The 20,758-nt window shown below is 43.0% G+C and overlaps 2 protein-coding genes across 7 annotated transcripts; one reads left to right on the forward strand and one right to left on the reverse strand.

Annotated features, from left to right (window-relative positions):
* The first annotated feature begins 947 nt into the window (after positions 1-947).
* On the forward strand, positions 948-18,757 carry marchf1 (membrane-associated ring finger (C3HC4) 1). Of its 6 annotated transcripts, none has more exons than XM_028975100.1 (8): positions 948-1,429; positions 3,455-3,769; positions 12,695-12,745; positions 13,357-13,436; positions 13,815-14,486; positions 14,782-14,962; positions 15,925-16,072; positions 17,419-18,757. In XM_028975100.1, the coding sequence occupies exons 2-8, from the start codon at positions 3,668-3,670 to the stop codon at positions 17,751-17,753; spliced, it is 1,569 nt and encodes a 522-aa protein (XP_028830933.1). In that variant the 5' UTR covers positions 948-1,429; positions 3,455-3,667; the 3' UTR covers positions 17,754-18,757. The 6 variants fall into 6 exon arrangements, with proteins under 6 accessions (XP_028830933.1, XP_028830931.1, XP_028830936.1 ...); XM_028975098.1 differs by having other exon boundaries at positions 3,465-3,769; XM_028975101.1 differs by lacking the exons at positions 948-1,429; positions 3,455-3,769 and adding an exon at positions 9,387-10,058 and having other exon boundaries at positions 13,833-14,486.
* Positions 18,758-18,766: 9 nt separating this feature from the next.
* On the reverse strand, positions 18,767-20,414 carry tma16 (translation machinery associated 16 homolog). The gene is made up of 7 exons (XM_028975104.1): positions 20,362-20,414; positions 20,181-20,290; positions 20,064-20,101; positions 19,863-19,947; positions 19,636-19,784; positions 19,113-19,155; positions 18,767-19,015 (listed from the first exon to the last, which is right to left on the reverse strand). Exons 1-7 carry the CDS (start codon positions 20,401-20,403, stop codon positions 18,847-18,849), a joined length of 636 nt encoding a protein of 211 aa, XP_028830937.1. The 5' UTR covers positions 20,404-20,414; the 3' UTR covers positions 18,767-18,846.
* Positions 20,415-20,758: the final 344 nt, after the last annotated feature.

Below are 20,758 nucleotides of genomic sequence, written 5' to 3' on the forward strand. Positions count from 1 at the left end.
CAGTCATCACCGCTCTGTCAATAACGAACCATTTGGATGAACGACACCTTGTTTGAGCCAATGAACAGTTGCACTGGGAACCATTTCTGGGTCACACGTGGTGCATCGGCTAATGGTAGAATTGCTTGAAGGTGTTTTAAGAATAAAAACACCAAAGGTAAAGTATATCTCATCGTTCTGGCTGATGGCCGAAGTTGTGTTGTTATTCGGTCAGACCAGGTGGTGGAGGACTTGGTGTGGGTCCACTTTGACTTTCACTCCCCATCATCCCCTGCCTGTTCCCTGCCCTCTGGCTTCCCCTGACAGCCTCATCTTTCATGATGATTTACTTAAAAGTTGTAATATTTAAATTTATGGGCCAATGTTTTTAGTGATGCTACTCCTCTTGATGACTACTGGGACTAGGGTGGTAGTGGCCTAGTGCGTAACACACTCGCCTAGGTTCAAACCCCACTTACTACCATTGTGTCCCTGAGCAAGACACTTAACCCTGAGTGTCTCCAGGGGGGACTGTCCCTGTAACTCTGGATAAGGGCATCTGCTAAATGCTGTAAATGTAAAATTCTGGAACTGGTAACTACATGAACTACGCTCGTATTGTTAAGACAATTCTGTGATCAGAAATAAATCAGTTCATTTATATATTGATCTTGGTTATTACCAGGTCTGGTACATCATGAAAACAGAGTTTTCATTTCTATTCTATCAATTCCTTTGGTGAATGTAGGAGGGTTAACCCATGGCTGCGGACATACTCATCATGGAGTCACAACTGAAAACTGAATTTGTTTATTATTGCAAATTTTGACCCCCATATGCCACAAAATCGCTTTACATCACTTACTCAGCACGAGCCAGCATGAAATATGGAGTGGTACTGTAACATTCTGGTTCTTTGGCCCAGAAGAAGATTTACCGTCTTCATACCACAGGAATAATAATTTCACCCCTTTCCATAACTGCTCAGTCCAACTCAGGGTCAAGGCCCGGGACGCTGGACGCAGGCTGAGGACTTCGAATAGCTAGAGGTGGTATTCATTGTAAAAGCTGTTCCTTTATGCACCTTTATGATACTTGTGGGATGAAATAATGAGTGAATGAATTTGCTGCTGTTAAGATTGCCACCATCCATCCATCTTGAGATGTTTCCTCGCAGCTGGATCAGCGACTGCTCCGCTCCTCTGAAGGTTCTGGACTTGATCCGATTCCCGGCAGGGAAATTGATCAGGCGATCGTCTCGATCCCCGAGACTGTTATGAGTGGGTGACATCACCGGGGGAGAGAGACAGGAAGGGAGAGAGAGAGAGAGAGAGAGAGAGAGAGGGAGAGAGAGAGGAGGCAGGGAGAGGCAACGCGTTACTTTGTTCAGGTCCATCATCGCTCACATCCACTGCGGCATCTGCTGAGAAGTCCTGCTTTGCGGAACGAGGTGAGTCTTTATTCTTTCTTTTTTTTTTGACGACGGGAGAACCGCGAACTCTTCGGTTGCTACGCAACTGGCTGCGGTTCTCTGAGCTGAGACGGAGGTGAGGAACGGAGCCGTCTCCCTCACCAGGACATGGTGGACATGGTGGACATGGGCGGGGCGGGGCAGATGTGGGGACCGGAGTTCCCGCTTCCGCATTGGCCGCGATCCTGAACTTTCCAGCGATTCGAACTTCATCACTCTCGACGTCTGCTCAACTCTCTCTCTACATTTGCATGTACAGCCTTATCCAGAGCGACGCACGGGGACAGTCCCCCTGAGGACACTCGGGGTTCGGCATCTTGCTCAGGGACACGATGGTAGTAAGTGGGCTTTGAACCTGTGACTTTGTGGTCTTCCGGTTGTTATGCGAATGTGTTACTACCACTCCTAAAGGCATTTAGGATGGTTTCAATCCATCGACCTTTGGGTTATGTGCCCAGTGCGCTACCACTGCGCCACACTGCCTATTTAGACCCAGGTGGGACACGAACCCATTTAGGAGGCCTTATTCATGACCTTAATTAGATGAGATCAGTAACCATTTAAATTTACAGCATTTATCAGACGGCTATACGCAGAGCGACTTACAATCAGTGGTTACAGGGACAGTCCCCCCCTGGAGACACTCAGGGTTAAGTGTCCTGCTCAGGGACACAATGGTAGTAAGTGGGATTTGAACCTATAATTATACATCACTGTGGCCATTCTGCATATTTCAGCGTGGCCAGGTTCTAAATCATTTGTGACTAGTTAGTCAAACAATTCAACAAACCAATGCTGACTGTAAAATCTTACCAGTGTAACTTTAATAATAATATTAATTTGCTGTTCTACAGGTCACCATATTATCTCCACTCACCCACCATCCATTACGGCAGGGCTCACCGTTCACACACACACACACACACACACACACGTCTCTAGGGAATTTAGAGTCACCAGTCCACTTACAGTGTGCATGCAGACACTAACCACCGTGCCAGCGCGTGGCCTACTGGATCTTCACCAGTCTTCGTTTGTTAAGTGCAGTGCAGTACTGCTTCTATTTTCCACCACCACTGCATTGTAAAGAAATGAAGAAGAACATTTGAAGGATGTTGTATGTAGAATGAGGCTAAAGAGGCTAAAAAGCGAGTGTGTGGGAGCTTTTGATTAAAAAACAACATTTCTGCTATCAATTTTATTAATCAGCACCTTATAAAGTACTGTGAAAAACTTTAAGTGAATAGTGAATAATAGTGACACTAATTAATAGGGTAAAAACACAAATAATAATTAGTTAAAAAGTGGCAATAATTTGAATGGAGAAAATCTGTTTCTAAGACTGATCTCCAAGCAGAAGCCTCCCGATGGAGAACAATATTGCATTGCTGCTCAGAGAGTCTCTTTCTCTACGCACATCATGTCTCTGTGTCATAAAAAAAACACAGTTTGTAATAAATGGTTTAGGTTGAAGTTGGATGTGTATATGGTTTTTCGTTATGGTAACAGAATAGCTTGCAGCTTTGACGGATATCAGTTTTGTTTTCGCTGGTTTGTATTGTACAATATATTATATATATTGTATATATATATAAAAACCATATAAACATATAACCATATAACCATTTTTTTTTTTTTTTTTTTTTAGCATTAATCTGAAGTGCCGGAAACTATTGCAACCAGGGAGCAGCTCAAGTTATTTAGGGCTTGATGTTTGTGTGTGTGTGTGTGTGTGCGCAAGTCAGATACCTCAGATCAGTGTTTTAATCCGATTAAGGAGTGCCACTCACTGTGCCGCCACTCAAACTCGAGCCCCCCCCTGAAGGGTTGGATTTGGGGCAAAAATAACCGTAATCCCAGCAGTGTACTTCTTTACCAGGTTAGCAGTCCGAACCTGAGCCCACACACACAAACCCGCAAACCTGTCGATTGGTTGTGACAGAGGAAGTCGCTCTCCTTCACCCACGTCTCTCTCCCTCTCTCTCTCTCTGTATGTGTCTTGAGCTGGTTTCAGAATGAAGCCGTCCTCCACGACTGGGATGCAGCGGCCATCCGAAATGCTTCCTTTCGTTTGCCTGGCGCTGTAAGACTCGTCTCGGTTCGTACGTACCGGTGTATTTCCTGGCATCCCCATGAGAGAATGCAGTGAAGCACTTTGCCGACCTTGGGGGTGTGGAGGCTCAGTGAATTGTGGCGGGCAGAGCGTGCCTCTCCAGGATGCCCGTCCACCAGATTTCCGTCGTTCCTGTAATCAAGGAGACGGCCAGCAATGGCCGCAGCTCTGGCCTAACCACCAGGGACAAGAGCAGAGATCCTGAGGTGAGAACAAACAGGTCTAAATTCACACACACACACAATCTCACCGGAATTTACTTCTGGGTGATCCTGTGTTCTCTCGGTGTTGGACGTTGTGTGCAGTAACGTGCTGCATAAATTCACACATTTTCCTCCGGATCGGCTGAGTTGCTGACTCACTTGGTGAATGTGTGTGTGTGTGTGTGTGTGTGTGTAATGGTCTGCGTATGCCTTGCTGTGTCTCTGCAGATGAACATTTATTGGATTAGACTTCGGGTTTAGGGATCCAGGCTCCACTTTGTGGTGATAAGTGTCCATTTTGCATCTTCATATTATCAGAGCACTTGCGTACGTCGAGGATACTTGATGACACTCGACAGACATTAAGTAGCCATGCACCTGGTAAACTCTACTTCTAATGCAGTAATCTGCTTTGTCAGGAAAGTTCTTGTGGCCTGAATGTTCTTAATGTGATTCCAAACAGTAAGGTCATTGTGTAAACAATGTCAAATTTCAGAAATGTCTGTTCTTGTATGAAAAAAAGCATTTTAATAATAGTTCTGGAGAATATGACCACAATAGCAATGATTTCAACAATAGATGAACTTGACGTCTAAATGTTTATTAAGCAATTGATGATGTTGGGATGTTTTTATTCAAAAGGCAGCTTACCATGGTTATACAAACCAAACCAAAAATGTCTTTAAATAAAAAACTCTGTAACAAAGTTCTAATCATATTCATTCAGACCATAACACATTTCCCCACATGCTTTTGTGAGAAGTTTATTTGCTAGTTGTACCTGGGTTTGCATAGTCAAGACATATTGAGAAGGCAGAACATTGTGGTCACATGTAGTAAACAACCAGTACTTACCAGAAATCACTGTAGCTCCTTCAGTGTTGCTGTAGGTCTCTTGGCAGCCTTGCTGACCACCTTTCGACTTGTCTTTTTATTGATTTTGGAGGGAGGTCCAGTTCTTGGCAATGTCACTGTTGTACAATATTTTTCCACCTTTTTATTTTTTTGTTCCATGTTATGTCAAATGCTAAGGATTTGTTTTTGTATCTTTCACCTGGCCTTTACCGTTCAACAACCTTTGAGGCATTCGAAGCTCTCTATGAACCGTTGTAGCAGACAGTGGAGTAAATGCCAGAAAACCTTTGTAAACAGTTTATTTGGGGTTAATCATAGTTGTGGTAGGTGTGAACTCAAGAAGGCCGAAGGCTGTAATGAAATAAAAAAGGGCTTAAACAAAGTAGTAGTGGGGGGTGCATACTTATGCAACAAGCTAATTGTGCTTTTCTCTGTTTTAGGTCACATTAGAAGTATAAAAAAGTGTTGTGCTCTTGATTGATCACAAAAACCTGACATTTGTACACGGATGTGTATGGTTTATGAATCCTCTGTAGGTACATTTATTTAGTTAAAAAAGTGAATTGTGCGAATTGTAAGACGAAGTACGGTTCTCTATCAAAAATTTGCACTGTATCAATTTATGGGATATGCCGCTGACAGCAGTCTGCCCAATATAGCAGCTTGGACACATGGACGAAAAACATAGAAAATCGGTTTTATTCGATTTTATTACAGGTAGTAGCCACCCCTGCCAAGCTGTGTGTAAATAAGATGGGTTTTTTCTTTTTGCTGACCACAGGTTGTGAGGTCAGTCCTGTGACTAACATCTTGAGATTTTTTACCAGATTGTGATCTCAACACCTCTATCTCTCAGTACTTGCTAATGCGTTGAGGCAAGCTGGTGTATAGAAAATGTTAATAAGGCACTAATGCATTCTAGCGAATGTCCTCACAACCCTCCAAGCCTTCACTGTGCTCGCAATTGCCTCCCCCTCTCCAGCTGTTCTCTACTGTGCCAACAATGTCACATACTAGTGTTGCCATGAGCTTGGGCAAGGTTCCACACCCAATGTACATTATGTGCGTGTGGGTGAAGCACAGGCTGATGTCTGCGTTCATTGCAGTGTCATGCCAGTGAGAGCTTTGAAGAGGAGACTGGTGCCCTGGTAGACCCAAACAACTGCTTAAGAGTCCGGTTCTTCAAAAAGAGGCCTGGTAAATGTGCACAGTTCTTCCATGGGTTTTGTCGACAGTAGGGAAACGTTACATGCTGCTATTCACCTTGAAACCCTCTATCTTCACCAAGAAGACATTATAGTCCCCTTTTGACCTGTGCAGCTGACCACACATATATATATATAGATTTTGCACAAAAGATTTGAATAAAGCCCTTTATTGCTGTTGCAATACACCGTGTCACTAGTCACAAGTACCAGTGAAAAAAGCTGGCCATCAACCCAACCATACATATACATTATAGGGGGTAGACAGTACGGAAGACATGGGAAATATGAAGAACAGAGAAAAACAGAATTACATGAGGAGAGAGGAGGACAATAAAAAAAAAAACAGCCCCCAGACTGTACTCAAGTAAGGAGTACATTGTAGGAACTGAAAAAAAAACACCTCAGCAACTTAAGCACATGGTCAATACACCTTACAACATAAAAAAAGTCGTAACTTGCAACAGCGGAGGGGAATGGGGAGGTGGAGACAGTCCAGCATAGACAAACAGCCATCCGGTCCTGCAGCCATAGAGGCGCTGGTCACAAACCCACCTGTTCATGCTGAGGGTATGAAGCGTGAAGGCTGCCCATGTTCTCTTTGGTTGGGCTTCAGTCACTCAGATTATAAGTGCCATGGCTACCTCTTGGGCCTTGTTCAAATTTGTGATGCTTCTGGGTTTTCACACACATTGATTAGACTTTGCAGACTCAGTATTGCAGTGTCTTTGCCCACTTGCACTCTCCTTAGTGTAGATTCGGAGAATTCATTCCTTTTTTTTTTGTGGCTCCATGTCCAGTCAGACCAGATACGGGATTTTTGGTTGGTGTGGGTTCCCCCGGGTACGCCAGTTTCCTCCCACCATTCAAAGGCATGCACACTAGGTAAATTGGTGACTCTAAATTGTCCGTATGTGTGAGTGAATGATGTGTGTGTGCGCGTGTGCCTGGCAGTGAGCGGGTGGTAGTAGCCTAGTGGGTAACACACTCGCCTATGAACCAGAAGACCCGGGTTCAAACCCCACTTACTACCATTGTGTCCCTGAGCAAGACACTTAACCCTAAGTTGCTCCAGGGAGACTGTCCCTGTAACTACTGATTGTAAGTCGCTCTGGATAAGGGCGTCTGATAAATGCTGTAAATGTAATGTAAATGTAGTGAGCATGTGTGGTAGCAGAACTCAATTTAGATTTAAGCATGTAATATAGGCTGATAAATATTCAAATATTCACAAATATTCATTAGGCCATTATGTTTGTCTTGGTGCATTTTGAGGTAATTGTGGACTGATACAATCATGTATCTGGCTATGTGACACATGCATGAGAGTTGGTTTAAATTGTCAAGAATAAGGGGCTATTTAAAGTATCTACAATGACCTGCTCCCATTTTAAATCTATTGTACAAGATCCTGCAGACATTCTTAATGTCCTAACTTGACATCAGAGGTCCTACATAATGCATGGGCAATCTTTGCCAAAATGTAGTGCCTTTTCTATTGTTCTTGCTCCGTGTGAACTGTGCTGTGTTAAAGACGTCTTTTCTGGAACCTGGAGGTGGTGAGGGCTGAGGTGAGATTCACGTGTCTTGCCTCTGTGACCTGGCCTGAAGCTCTTATGGCCTTCTAATCCTATGGCCTCTCACAACTGCTGTCAGTTTCTGACACTGCAGCCTGACACATAGATTTTCCCCTGTTGAGCCTGTCCCAGCTTCTAGGTAAACCATAACGTCGGTACTTCTGGTGACATTTACCTGGTTTGCAGTAGGGAAAAAATGTCATTTGCAAAAGTAATTAAAACAACAATGATTTTCTTTTTGATATTCTGTATCAGAAAACATGATTGCAACCAAAATCCCAGTAAATGGGGGAAATCTGCTGCATTTGGTCTCATGGCCAGGCTTTTAACCCACAAATGAGTTTCACAATCCGACTTGACAAGCAAATGTGTGGATGTGCGTGTTTGTATGTGAGCGAGTGAAGATGCTGATGCACCATTTCTGCTGTACCAGAAGGTCTGTGGTGAAACGCGTCACAGAGAGTGAGAGTGATTCTTGCTTGCCTGCTGTGTTGTTCGAGGAGTCACACAGATGTGTGTGTGTGTGTTTGTGACTGTCCAGAGCTTGTCTCCTAGCAATCAAAAGTACATCTGCATGTGAATGAAAGAGATCTGGAAAAGCTATGAGATGTTATACTCAATAATGTTGCATTTTGTGAACATAAATATGCTTCCTGGGAGCAGAGAAACATCCGTGCACATTTCCTTCTGGATATTCAGGGGTTATTTCAGGCAATAACCCCAGCCCAAATTTCAACGTAGTAGATTTGATGTTTTTATTTTCGTTTTCCATTGTGTTTGTCCCATTCTCATATAATGCATGAGTCTGTTGACTGGTTAAGAGTTTTGTTTATTAAATATAGCTATTTTATTAATTTAGCACCAAGATCTGTAATTATCATGGTTGGTACACCTCAACTATTGTAGAGGGAACCTAAAAAACAGTCCAAAAAGTCAACTTAAAACATAAATATATTTCAACCTAGTTCAGAAGCATAAAGGCACTTTTATGCTTGCTGGCAATTCATTTAGATTTTTATTGCAATGTTTTTTCATTTTATTGTGATTTTACACACACAACACACGCACACACACACACACACACACACACACACACACACACACACACAAACACACACAGTACAGGCCAAAATGCAAAGGGGCCAACAAGTGCTAAACACCTCTGGGAACTCCTTCAAGACTGCTGGAAAACCATGTCAGGTGACGACCTCTTGAAGCTCATCGAGAGAATGCCAAGAGTGTGCAAAGCAGTAATCAGAGCAAAGAAACTAGAATATAAAACATGTTTTCAGTTAGTTCCCTTTTTTTTGTTAAGTACATAACTCCACATGTGTTCATTCATAGTTCTGATGCCTTCAGTGAGAATCTACCAACGTAAATGGTCATGAAAATAAAGAAAACACATTGAATGAGAAGGTGTGTCCAAGCTTTTGGCCTGTACTGTGTGTGTGTGTGTGTGTATTCGATATTTCCCAACCCAGTTTCACTGTTATGCCTATATATTGTGCAACACAGACATGTTCCAGATGCAAATGAATGTTAGAGAGGGGCAGTCTCTCTGCTTATCTCTCATCCCAAGGGAGGGATCACCCCACTCAGATTAAACAGTAGTCATCCCAGCCCTTTCTAATCCAGTCTACCCTCACACACGTTGGGATTTACAGCTTGAAGCACGTCACACCATAGTTGAGCTCTGGCCAGGGAACCGAGGACACGTCAGGTCTGTATGTCTCATTTTTATACGCTTAGATGTAACATATTCAAAAAACCTTTGTCTGCTTCACTGAAATGATGATTTAACGTCCTTTCAAAATGATGTATGTCACATATGTGAGTTTAAAATACTGTAAAATAATAATTACTTACATTTGTTTAGCTGTAAAATAGTAATTAGTATGTGTGTGTGTACAGGCTTTAGTGCTGTAGTGCTATTCCTGTAAACCGTAATGAATCCTGACTGTCAGGTGGCTGTGTGTTTGACTCCCCAGAGCTGGCAGCTGATGTGTGGGGTTTATCTGAAAGAGGCCACACCTCTGGCCTCAGCTTTTCATAGTTTTCATGGATTTGTTTTTGTAGCATATGTCTCAACTGCTTGCTTTGGGGATGAGGAGGGGTGTCTTTGTTCCCTCTCTCACACACACACACACACACACACACACACACACACACACACACACACACACACACACACATCCTGAGGCTGAATAAAGCCAGCGCCATGCAGTATGAATGTACTCACCAGCTGTAATAGTGCTTTTTAGCACATTCATGAATAATGAAGGAGTGTCAGTTACGGAATAACACACTCACACACCAGAAGGATTCCATAGAAGCATTAGTTTCAGCGGTGTCTGGAGTGGATGTGCTTGAACAATGCACTTGACTCTAGCTCTGCTGGAACAGTTCTGCTGTTGAACCTGCTCTGAAGACACTGGAGGATGAACCATGCTCTGCTTTGCATGTTGTGGCCTTTTAAAAGAGCTCTGCACTGATGCTGATGCCTGAGGACAAACCAGTGGACTTTTGTGGGTACAGTTGGAGTGAATGGACTGTATGTGTACTCTATATGGGAGAGACCTTATGCTACTAGAAAGACTGAAACCTGCAGGAGACGGAGTCCAACATGGGGACAATGACCAGCTGTCTTTATCACAGGTCAACAAATTCAAACCTCTTTCACACTTTTATTGAGTTCCAAACATTCTTAGGTATTTTTATTGAAAGTAATAGGGTATGGGCTACAATGAGTATGAAAATACATACACAAAGTGGGAGAATACAGGAAAAGAGGAAACAGGAAAAACTGTTTGGAAGGTGTTTGCATCTTGAAGAATAGAAATTTCACATGTGCAATCATCATTGATAACAGACAACCATTATACGTGAGGACTTCATCAGGGACTTTTTATGGGGCAACTTTCCACACTAGATGTGAATTCAGTGCAGTAAATTATAATATATTTAATGTAATTAGGGTGCATGGTCTTTAGGATGTTGACAAAAGTGAATATTAGAGCTTTAGCCTGGCAGTGGATTGCATGGTTCACCAGCAATTATTGGATAAAGTCAAGTTATATGCATGCCTGTAGTGAAGGCTAAACACTAAAAGGACAGCATTTTGAATCATACATTTACATTTACGGCATTTATCAGATGCCCTTATGCAGAGCGACTTACATCAGTAGTTACAGGGACAGTCCCCCTGGAGACACTCAGGGTTAAGTGTCTTGCTCAGGGACACAATGGTAGTAAGTGGGGTTTGAACATGTGACACTGTGGTTTTCTGGTTCATAGGTGGGTGTTGTACCTAGTAGGCTACTACCAGCATACAAGACATTGATGTTACTAGTTAAAGTATGTTGCACAAAATGGGCAAAAAGTTGCAAATGATGTTAAGAGGTGGCTGAGGCAGTCATATTGAATCCATTAAATTCTGTGGACAACATGGTATATAAGAAACTTTGTGTAATCTTAAAAACAGGAGCATGGCCACAGGGGTGACTGGGTGTGGCGCCTGGGTGATTAAACATTCGTCATGTCATGGGCTACCTACACACATATCTGTGCCGGTGTAAAATACGGCATTCTGACAGCGTTTACCTGCCTCCCCGGTGATCCCTTATTCACACCCCTGCTTAAAAAGTCTACTTTTTTTCTCTTTCATTATTCTTCACAGGCTGCAGAATTTACAACATTGCAAAAGTTTACATATGCGTAATTATGATGACACAGTTATGAGAAGAGTTTAAACATCATAAAATAAAGAATTTTAGGCTACATCAGCAGACCAGCACATGCAATGTGAACATGAGCATCAGAACGGAATGCAACATGGACAGAAAACGAGCAGAGAGAGGTGGTGTTTTGGTGGTTTGGTCATTACTGTGGTCATTGCTTGGGTGGATGCACTTTTACCAGCTAAGTAAACACGGTTTCTGACAAAGCACACAATTTGATACTTAAAAAAAAATCTATAAAAATCATGCATAAAAAATAAAAGGAGCTGTATTGTGATTGTGTATGTTGTAATATAGTTTTAAAATGTAAAATTCGTATGCACAGTGCAATGAACTGAACACCATCTGTGTGTTTGCATGGTATGGAGGATGTCAGCAGGGTGCTTCATTTTATTTGCAATACTATGATATTAAATGACACTAAAGGGACTACACATTAGCTATACACATCATTGAAATCAAACTTTTTATTTTAACGTGTTATAAGTATGATACATGCACTACACACCTTTGTAGCAGCGAGGTTTAAATGGTGTCTTTGTAACCCTCTGTCCCATCTATTTTTCTTTTTTTAAATTTTTTTTTTTGCTTATGGCTTTTTTAAGAAGTAATCTGGCTGAAAATAGAAAAGCATTACCATACAGACAGACACACGCACAGCTCTTACGCAGGAGTTATCTTCGTTAATAGGATTGGTTTATCTTAGTGTCTTGGTCACATCAAACGGCTGTCACACGCATGTGGTTGCCTTTCAGAGGTTTATGTGTGAGGTCTGACTTTGTCTAAATTGAAATTTTTTACAATGCAATATTTGGTTGCACCTTGACCAGGCGCTTTTGGTAACCATCAGAAAATCTGGCTGCATATTTGACCAAATTGCTTTCCAGAGTTGGTCCACTATGTTTAGTTTTGATGTGTGTTTGGGATCATTGTCCTTTTGGGAACATTGAACTGGTGTGTATTGAGAATTTGCTGATAGTCCTCCTTCTACAGTATTCCATTCGATTAGTTGGAATTGGTTATCTTGGAATCTGCTGCCCAATCATGATTGCTAATGAGGAGGTAATAAACATTGACCGTATCCACTTTGTTGAACCACAAATTTAGAATTTTAACCAGTGCACATAATAAAGTGCATGTGCACAAATCATTCCATCCCAGAAAAGAAACAGTTCAAAGGAATCATTGAAACCACAAGAATGTCATGACATTCATGCCCACAATAAGCCTCAAATGTTCATTCTTCTTCATAGTCAGAAAAGCACAGTAGCTGGGGTAACACATTTGAAAGTGGGGTACAGGAGGATCAGGTATGTCAGGGATCAGCTATGATAGAAACGGGAGGACATCGTCCACCGTCCCAGTCCACAGCCTCTTTAATATCCTCAAAATACCATATTTATGATCTTCCATTGTGTGTATGTAAGTGTGTCTTTGTAGGAGGAAGAAGAGAGAGTGTCTCTTCTAGAGAGAGCTTGGAAGGTCATAAATTAGAAGAGCTCTACTTCTAAATAGCAATTTCTGAAAATTGTTGTGTTTCTATTTCTCTTTAAGGCTGAAAGGAGACCGGGGAGATCGGGAAGTCGATCCAGCAGCATCTCCAAGGTAAATATATGATATTTAAATATAACCATTTAATTCACCCCCGTACACACACACACACAGTTCTCGGTGAGAACCTAGTGTAATAAGTGTGGAACACCTGTATTATAAATTATAACCATAAAATATGATCGCTATTCCTTCTCCTAGCCATAGATATTCTATTTTAAGTGTCTCCAGGGGGGACTGTCCCTGTAACTACTGATCATAAGTCGCTCTGGATAAGGACGTCTGATAAACGCTGTAAATGTAAATGGTCATGTTGCACTGGGATGTAGAGAAGCACACTCAAACAAGACACGGGTGGCACCAGTCAGTCCAGAAGAACTCTTGGCAATGTCCCTATAGTCATTTAGTGGGTGCGCCCTCTAGTGCCCATGAACCTGCAGGCACTGAGATGGAAAGATATAAATTAAAAACACACAGAATACAGAATACACTGTGACTTAACAACCAAAAAATCAAATACGTTTTTGTGCATCAATTAATGCACGAAGCACAGTAAATGATTTTACTTTACATGAATATGTGAATTTATTGATACATTTGATTGATTAATTGGTTAATAAGTTACTTTCACACCACATTGTTGATTTGCTCAAAAATTTTTGTAGGCAAGTAGCTCCACTGCATGTGCTGGGTTGAACAGTGCCTCCTGCACCTCCGTCACGCCATCTTCTCAGGACATCTGCAGGTGGGTGGAACTTTCTCCATGGCAACCGTGTTCCATGTTGCATGATCTTGTTTCGTTCTGCTTTCAGTGATTAGTGAGTTCTCACCCGTGCATTCTCTTACAAAAACACATTGGCCAGTGAATAAAGTTGGTCACCACGATATAAAAGCAAATTCTTCTCTGTCAGTCTCCGTCTTGTCATACTGTTCATGTTTTTGTATTTTTGATTAATAATGTGGTGAAAGATCAGACCATTTAAACAGCATTTCTTGTTTGATGCTTCTCATGCTGTCATCTCACGCTCTTCTCTGTTCTTCCATCCTGTGTGCCTGCATGCCTCTGTGTGTCTTCCTGCCTGTCTGTGTGTGTATTGTTTGTGTGTGTGTGGTGTGTGTTAAGTCCTGGCACACTGGCCAGGCTGCAGCAGGATGTTTCAGATTCCACCACACCTATCATGTCATTAAGCCCCGTCCCCGAACACGCCCCCTCAGGGAAGCGTCATGTAAAGCGTCGCCACCGACGGCGAAGGGAGAACAGCGGAGTGGGATGCGTTACAGAGTGTGTGGATGTGCCAAGGAGTGAGCGAGCGCAGCACACACGCACACACACACACTCGGACTCCTCATCGGAGGATGAACAACGGCGGAGAGAGGCTCGCTCCTGGAGCCGGGAGAAAGCCCGGCGGCGGCGCAACAGCGGCCGCCACTCGCACACATGCGTGCAGGAAGCCCGTGGCGGGGATGCCATGGAGCTGCTGTCCGTCGGCTCGGATGAGGCTGGGAAAGAAAACAACTCTCCGGACCCCGTGGGCCCCAAAAGGGACAAGAAATCACCATCAGTGAGGCGGGAGCGAAGCAGCAAGACCACTAATCAGAAGTGGGTGGACAGGAGGGAAGGGCGTGGCAGTGAAGGGGAGCATCCAATCACCAAGAGTTATGAGGAGATGAGGGAAGGAGAGGGTGACCTCTCAGTGCCCACCATGCGCAAACACACCCCCACTGTTGTGCTCAATGGAAACACACAAAACAACACACATACAATCTGCTCTGATGAGGAGCTGGAGGTTTGCAGGTTAGTCTTCCATAGGTGTGTGTCTGTGTGTGTGTGTGTGTGTGTGTGTATGTGAGGTTGAAGTACCAGTGTCTTCTGTAAGTAGACGTGTGTGTGTAAGCAATTGTATATTCTGTAAGTAATTGGGTGGGGTGGTAGTGACCTAGCGGTTAAGACTCGCCTATGAACCAGAAGAGCACAAAGTCATGTTCAAACCCCACTTACTGCCATTGTGTCCCTGAGCAAGACACGTAACCTGAGTGTCTCCGGCGGGGGGGACTGTCCCTGTAACAACTGGAGGTCTGTGTACGTGCAGGATCTGTCACTGTGAGGGAGATGAGGAGTGTCCTCTCATCACTCCATGCCGGTGCACAGGGAGTCTGCGCTTCGTGCATCAGGCCTGCCTGCACCAGTGGATCAAAAGCTCCGACACACGCTGCTGTGAACTCTGCAAGTACGATTTCATCATGGAAACCCAGCTCAAGCCTCTGCGTAAGGTAATCATTACACATCACACAGCCCTGTGATCACTGTAGAGTCTCCATACAGGGGATATAAAAAGAATCTTTTTCAAACTTTTCCCACATGACCTATGACCAGTTGATGTCTTCATATATAGGAATCATGGCCTAGTGGTTAAGGAAGCGGCTCTATAATCAGAAGGTTGCCTGTTCGAATCACGACCCACCAAGGTGCCACTGAGCAAAGCACCGTCCCCACACACTGCTCCCCGGGTGCCTGTCATGGCTACACACTGCTCACTCGGGGTGATGAGATAAATGCAGAGGACACTGTGTTTAAAAAAAAGTGAAGTGATTGTTTGCTCAGTGGCACCTCAGTGGCACCTTGGCAGATTGCAATTGTTGTTGTTTTTGTCTTGAGTTGTACAGGTTATAGTTCACATGAAAGGTTTGAAGTTATTTCTGGTGGTCTTTTACATCACAAAGACCTGGAATTTAAACAGCGGCCAGTACACTTTTTAAATCCACTGTATTTACTGCACTGTTTATACATTCCTGCAAATAGCATATAACCTTAGTGCATGATACAGCATATCTGCAGAATTATTTTTTTAAACACATCGTAAAATTGTAACTTTTCTTATTGAAACACATGGTTTTGATCTGTGCTAGAAGCAGGGACACTTGACCCAACAGTGGATTTTATCAGGCGGCTGTATGTAGTGTCCTTTTTTTTCTTAATTGATACCGTATTAATTGATGTCGACAAGACTTATGCCTGTCTTATTCCTATGTGAAAATTCTAGAGGAAAATTATTGTCAATTCTCTGGTCGATTGCTTTATTCAGATTGCCTAGTCGGTTTGTAACGATAGCGAAATGGCAGCAGAATAGTCTGTTTTATGAGCCGCTCCCTGTCCCATCGCCAGTGGTCGGGATGTAGTAGTGCAGTGGCAATTGCACTACAAAGCAATTTCCTTTGTGCCGTTTTCGTTTTAGTGGGAGAAACTGCAGATGTCCACTGGTGAGCGGCGGAAGATTTTCTGCTCTGTGACCTTTCACCTGATTGCTGTAGCCTGTGTGGTGTGGTCACTCTATGTGCTCATTGACCGCACCAACGAAGAGATTAAACAGGGAAAGAACAACGGTAAACACACATACACCCATTAAACACACAGGACACATTCAGAGGGGAAATTAGCCAAGGGTTCACCATTCAAATATTCCAATTATGGCAACGTACAGTGCATCACTTTTTTCACATTTTGTAATGTTACAGTCTTATGCCAAAATGGATTAAATGATTTTTTTGTTCCTCAGAATTCCCAAGACCCATAATGATAAAAGTGTACTTTTGCTGCACCGGGGAGCAGCATGTGGGTACGGCGCTTTGCTCAGTGGCAGCACCTTGGTGGATCGGAGTTCGAACTGGCAACCTTCTGATTACGGGCCATTTCCTTAACCGCTAAGCCACCGCCGCCAAGGTGCCACTGAGGTGCCACTGAGCAAAGCACCGTCCCCACACACTGCTCCCCGGGCGCCTGTCATGGCTGCCCACTTCTCACCGAGGGTGATGGGTTAAAAGCAGAGGACAAATTTCACTGTGTGCACCATGTGCTGTGCTGCAGTGTATCACAATGACAATCACTTTCACTTTTTTAAATAAATTTGCCAAAACCTAAAGTAAACAATTATGGGCTTTTGTGTGCAATTTAATTAATTTATTTGGAATTAAGGCTGTAACATAACAAAATGTGGAAAAAGTGGTGCACTGTGAATACTTCCCTGATGCATATTTACTTTGTAAACTGTTACAAGACTATAAATGAGACTTCATCGCTTTCCTCTGTTGTCCCTGGCCTATTCTTAAAATGCGAAACTCAAAGCCAGACATGAACGACACCCACTTATACACTGAATGCCAAGAGTTGGTTGCTTTTTAAAATTCCTGTCGTTTTGAATATATTCTCCATGTGGGCTTTGTTCAAATATGTAGTGTACTTTCAGTACTTTTTGTAGTCTCCAAGTAAAATCCCTGGATTAAATGTTTCCTCCAAGATTTACATTTAGAATTAGTTTTTTCTATTGTGTTAGAAACAAAAATCTTTAATATTACCTGAAGGCACATGACTAATGAAAGAATTTTCTTAACACCAGGGTTGCACTTGATATTTTACATGCCTTGTCAGATAAACTGTAAGGCATGACATAACAAGTAATTCAATCAATAAATGAACAATTATGAATGAACGCATTCCTATTTGTTTTATTGTCTCTTTATTTGGATCTAATGTTCCTGTTTTATTGTTATTTTCCATTTAATATTGACTTTAAAGGTAGAGACTGACATCAGTTAGAAAGTGCTATACTAGCTGTGTGTGTGTGTAGCTGTGAGTACGTACGTGTATGTGTGTACATGTCTTTCTGTGTGCTTGATTTGCGGAGCTGACTCGACGCCTGCGGTGTGTATTCTTGTTCTTGTCACACACACAGCTTTGGTGCGTTTGTCTCCTTTCAATGCCTCAGGCGTGCTGGAGTGGCCCTTCTGGACCAAGCTGATTGTGGTGGCCATTGGCTTCACTGGTGGCCTCATCTTCATGTACATCCAATGCAAGGTCTACCTGCAGCTCTGGAGGCGACTCAAGGCCTTCAATCGCATCATCTTTGTTCAGAACTGCCCTGACACCATCAAGAATGTGGAGGACAAGACCCCCATCGCCCAGAGCAATGGCCGCCACGAGCCACTGGAGGCATGCTGTCCGCCCCACACCCAAACAAACACTTCCTGCTCCGCCCCCGGAGGCGGGGCCGAGGTGGCTCCAGTGTGACAGACAGATTCGTGAATCAGAAAGAAGGGTGACGCTGGGGGCAGCTCTGGAGTTCTTCTTGTACCTAACATCAGATAATGTTATCCCTCAGCAGAGATGTAAAGGAAAAAAGGGAGGAGTGCAACATTGGGGACATTCGGGATAATTGTTGGGTTTGGAACTGCTGGACTAAATGGCCCTTTCACTGACACAACTTGAACTCTGCGGTCATGTATCAAGACAGAAATGCTGTTCCTCAGAAACACATTAGGAAACATTAACTGTGGTTTAGTTGAATTGACGTCATCTGAGGTGGGCAAAACCTTGGCTCTGGTTCGAGGCCCGTGCCACAGAACCGGTGACCAGCCACCAAGACTTTAGAAGCAATGTGTTGTCTTAGAGCTGAAAGCACCAAAGACATCAGAAGTAAAATTAGCCAATAAGATGAACAGGTTCTTTTCTAGAGGCAGCCTATCCAATTCCTATTTAACCGTGAAATAATAGTCCCATCACTGGAACGTTATCCACTTGGACGGTGGTGAGCTCGCTTCTTCATGTGATTCTGTAAAAGGAGTAAGGAGCTCTAGATTCAGTATTTTTTGCTTCTTTTTTTTTTTTTGAGAGAGCGAGATTTTGTCCATCCGATTTTTGGCAGAAAGGGTCTAATTTTTGCTGGCAAGCCGACTTGAATTCGAACATGATTGTGTAAGTTTGTAATCTGTAGTTTAACAGTGGTTCAGGTACTTGTTATTTTGTGTTTTCATCCAGGCAATGACAGTGCTTAACAGCACAACCGTCTAACATTTTACACTTTCTGTATAAATAAAGGATGTATGGTCATTGTCAGTGGAATGTACTGAACTTGCGTCCCAGTATCACAAATCATTTATTATCGCCAGATCATTTTCACTGTCACTAATCCCTGTTGCTCATTCTAATTAAGGATTAATTACTTCATGATTACCTCATTTAAAAAAAAATGGCCAACATTCTGAGGGCTCAAAAAACCCACTCAAATTCACATCAGTGCAATAAACTTGTGAATGTAAATAAGTGTTTGTGTGAGTTTATTTACAGCACAGCTATTTTTAGGAGTCAGTCTGCGGTACACAGATTAATCATCCTGACAATCTGCTTCCTCTTCTGTCTCTTCCTCCTCTATGCTCTCCTCTTCCTGTTGACTGGGTGTGCGCTGAGCACTGCTCTGACTGCTCTTGGTTCCTTTAGAAGACACCCTCCTCATCTTAATGTTGGGTAGCTTCTTCAGGTCTCCACTCCACGTGCTGATTATACACAAAAGCAAAAGGCACACAGTCGTTTCAGTCTGCATCAAAAAGAATCATGGCCGCGTGTTGGTGCGTCATACTGGTGGCTCCTTACCGGAAAGTCTTTAGATGCTTGGTGTTTACAATATCTGGTATTTCTGTCAATTAAAAATGACATACATAATCAAAGATTTATCAAAACACTTCATGGAATCAGATGAATCGAATGAACTGAATTATTGCACTTCAATCTCTCACTACCTCACACTATGCTGTTGTGTTATTATTATCATGTCATATCACTACTACTAGTACCATTATTATCATAGTATATCATATACCATATACTAAGTATATCCATACACTGATAAATTATTATATTTCTGCTACCTGTCTGCCTGGATTATCTGGTTTGTCTGCACAATATTATGGGTCGGTGAACAATGTCCTTTGTGATGTTTTGTGTTGTGTGTTATTCCATTTGCACACTGTGAATCCCCGAAGCTTCGCAATTTCCTCTTTCTGTGTATTTGTATATGGTGAGATGACAAAGATGACTGACTTTGATCTAGGTATACTGATGACTTTAACCAGCACATGGGTAATGTGGACAGGTCAGCATGACAATGCGCACCCACCGAAGCCAACGCCTTCATACAGAGCTCTTTCTCGCTCGACACTCTGTCTGATTACAGCCTCACGCGACCCATGGACTCGTCCTTGGCGACCCTTGATGCTGTTCACCAGTTCAATCTGCTCCAACTCGCCATCGAATCGATGCAAATACCTGCACAGGAAGATGGAAGATGATGCATTATTCAAATAAAAAAAGAAAGGAGCCTTTACGTGGTTCCCAGGATTTTACCTTTCAATGAGGTCACATGCATCTTGTCTGGAGTATTCTGCCTTGTCTGGGTCCAAATGACTCTGGAACCACATCAGCTGTTCCCCTGCATCCATAATACGACATTCTTACAGAATGAGAGCGTGGACCGAAGCTAATTTCCTATTAAAACGATGTAACATCTCTTCCAACCAGCACAGTGCTCAACCACGACGAACTCACCAATGAGGTTCAGGCGCTGCGCCTTTTCATTCCTTTGCCTGGAAAAAGAAACAGCATCCGGATGCAGTGAGTCGCGTTACCCCCGTTCAGCGCGACTTGAGAGTAAAAGAGTGGCACCTTTCTTTCCTGTCCTGCCTGGCGGCGGCTCGCACCAGATACCCCGCTTTCCGACTGTAGGGGTGGACAACCTTCTTCTCCGCCGGCGCCTTTCCTTTCGCAGCTTTGGGCTGGAGCGAATACAGTCCTCCATTAAACACGGCAGCGATCGGCCCTGCACACGACGGACGGGTTCACTTACCATTCTGTCACGGCGTTCACGCACGTGGAAACGCAAAAACATCCGATGTTCACTTCCGGGTCACGGATACGCGCAGGCAACCAAAATAAAAGTCGCCACGTGTTCCGACCGCTGCGTGAGTTGTAAAGATGATGCTTAATACATACAAAGAGGTGTGACTAATTTAATCCTCATGTTTTATTGATTTGTTATGGTAATTTGATCCACGTTCATAGTTCAACAGCTATCATATTTAAACCCATCGAGTGTAATGAACTGAATATAACAATTTTACTGCATAAAAACATTGGCACTAGATTAAGTCTAGTTCTAGACTATAGGTGTTTCTCAATGGAGTACATAACCGAAGCTGTCTTTTAATCCACTGTAACTGAAAATAGACCCGTTTTCTTCATCT

The sequence above is a fragment of the Denticeps clupeoides genome, chromosome 4, assembly GCF_900700375.1.
Source record: "Denticeps clupeoides chromosome 4, fDenClu1.1, whole genome shotgun sequence".
NCBI classification, from domain to species: Eukaryota; Metazoa; Chordata; class Actinopteri; order Clupeiformes; family Denticipitidae; genus Denticeps; species Denticeps clupeoides.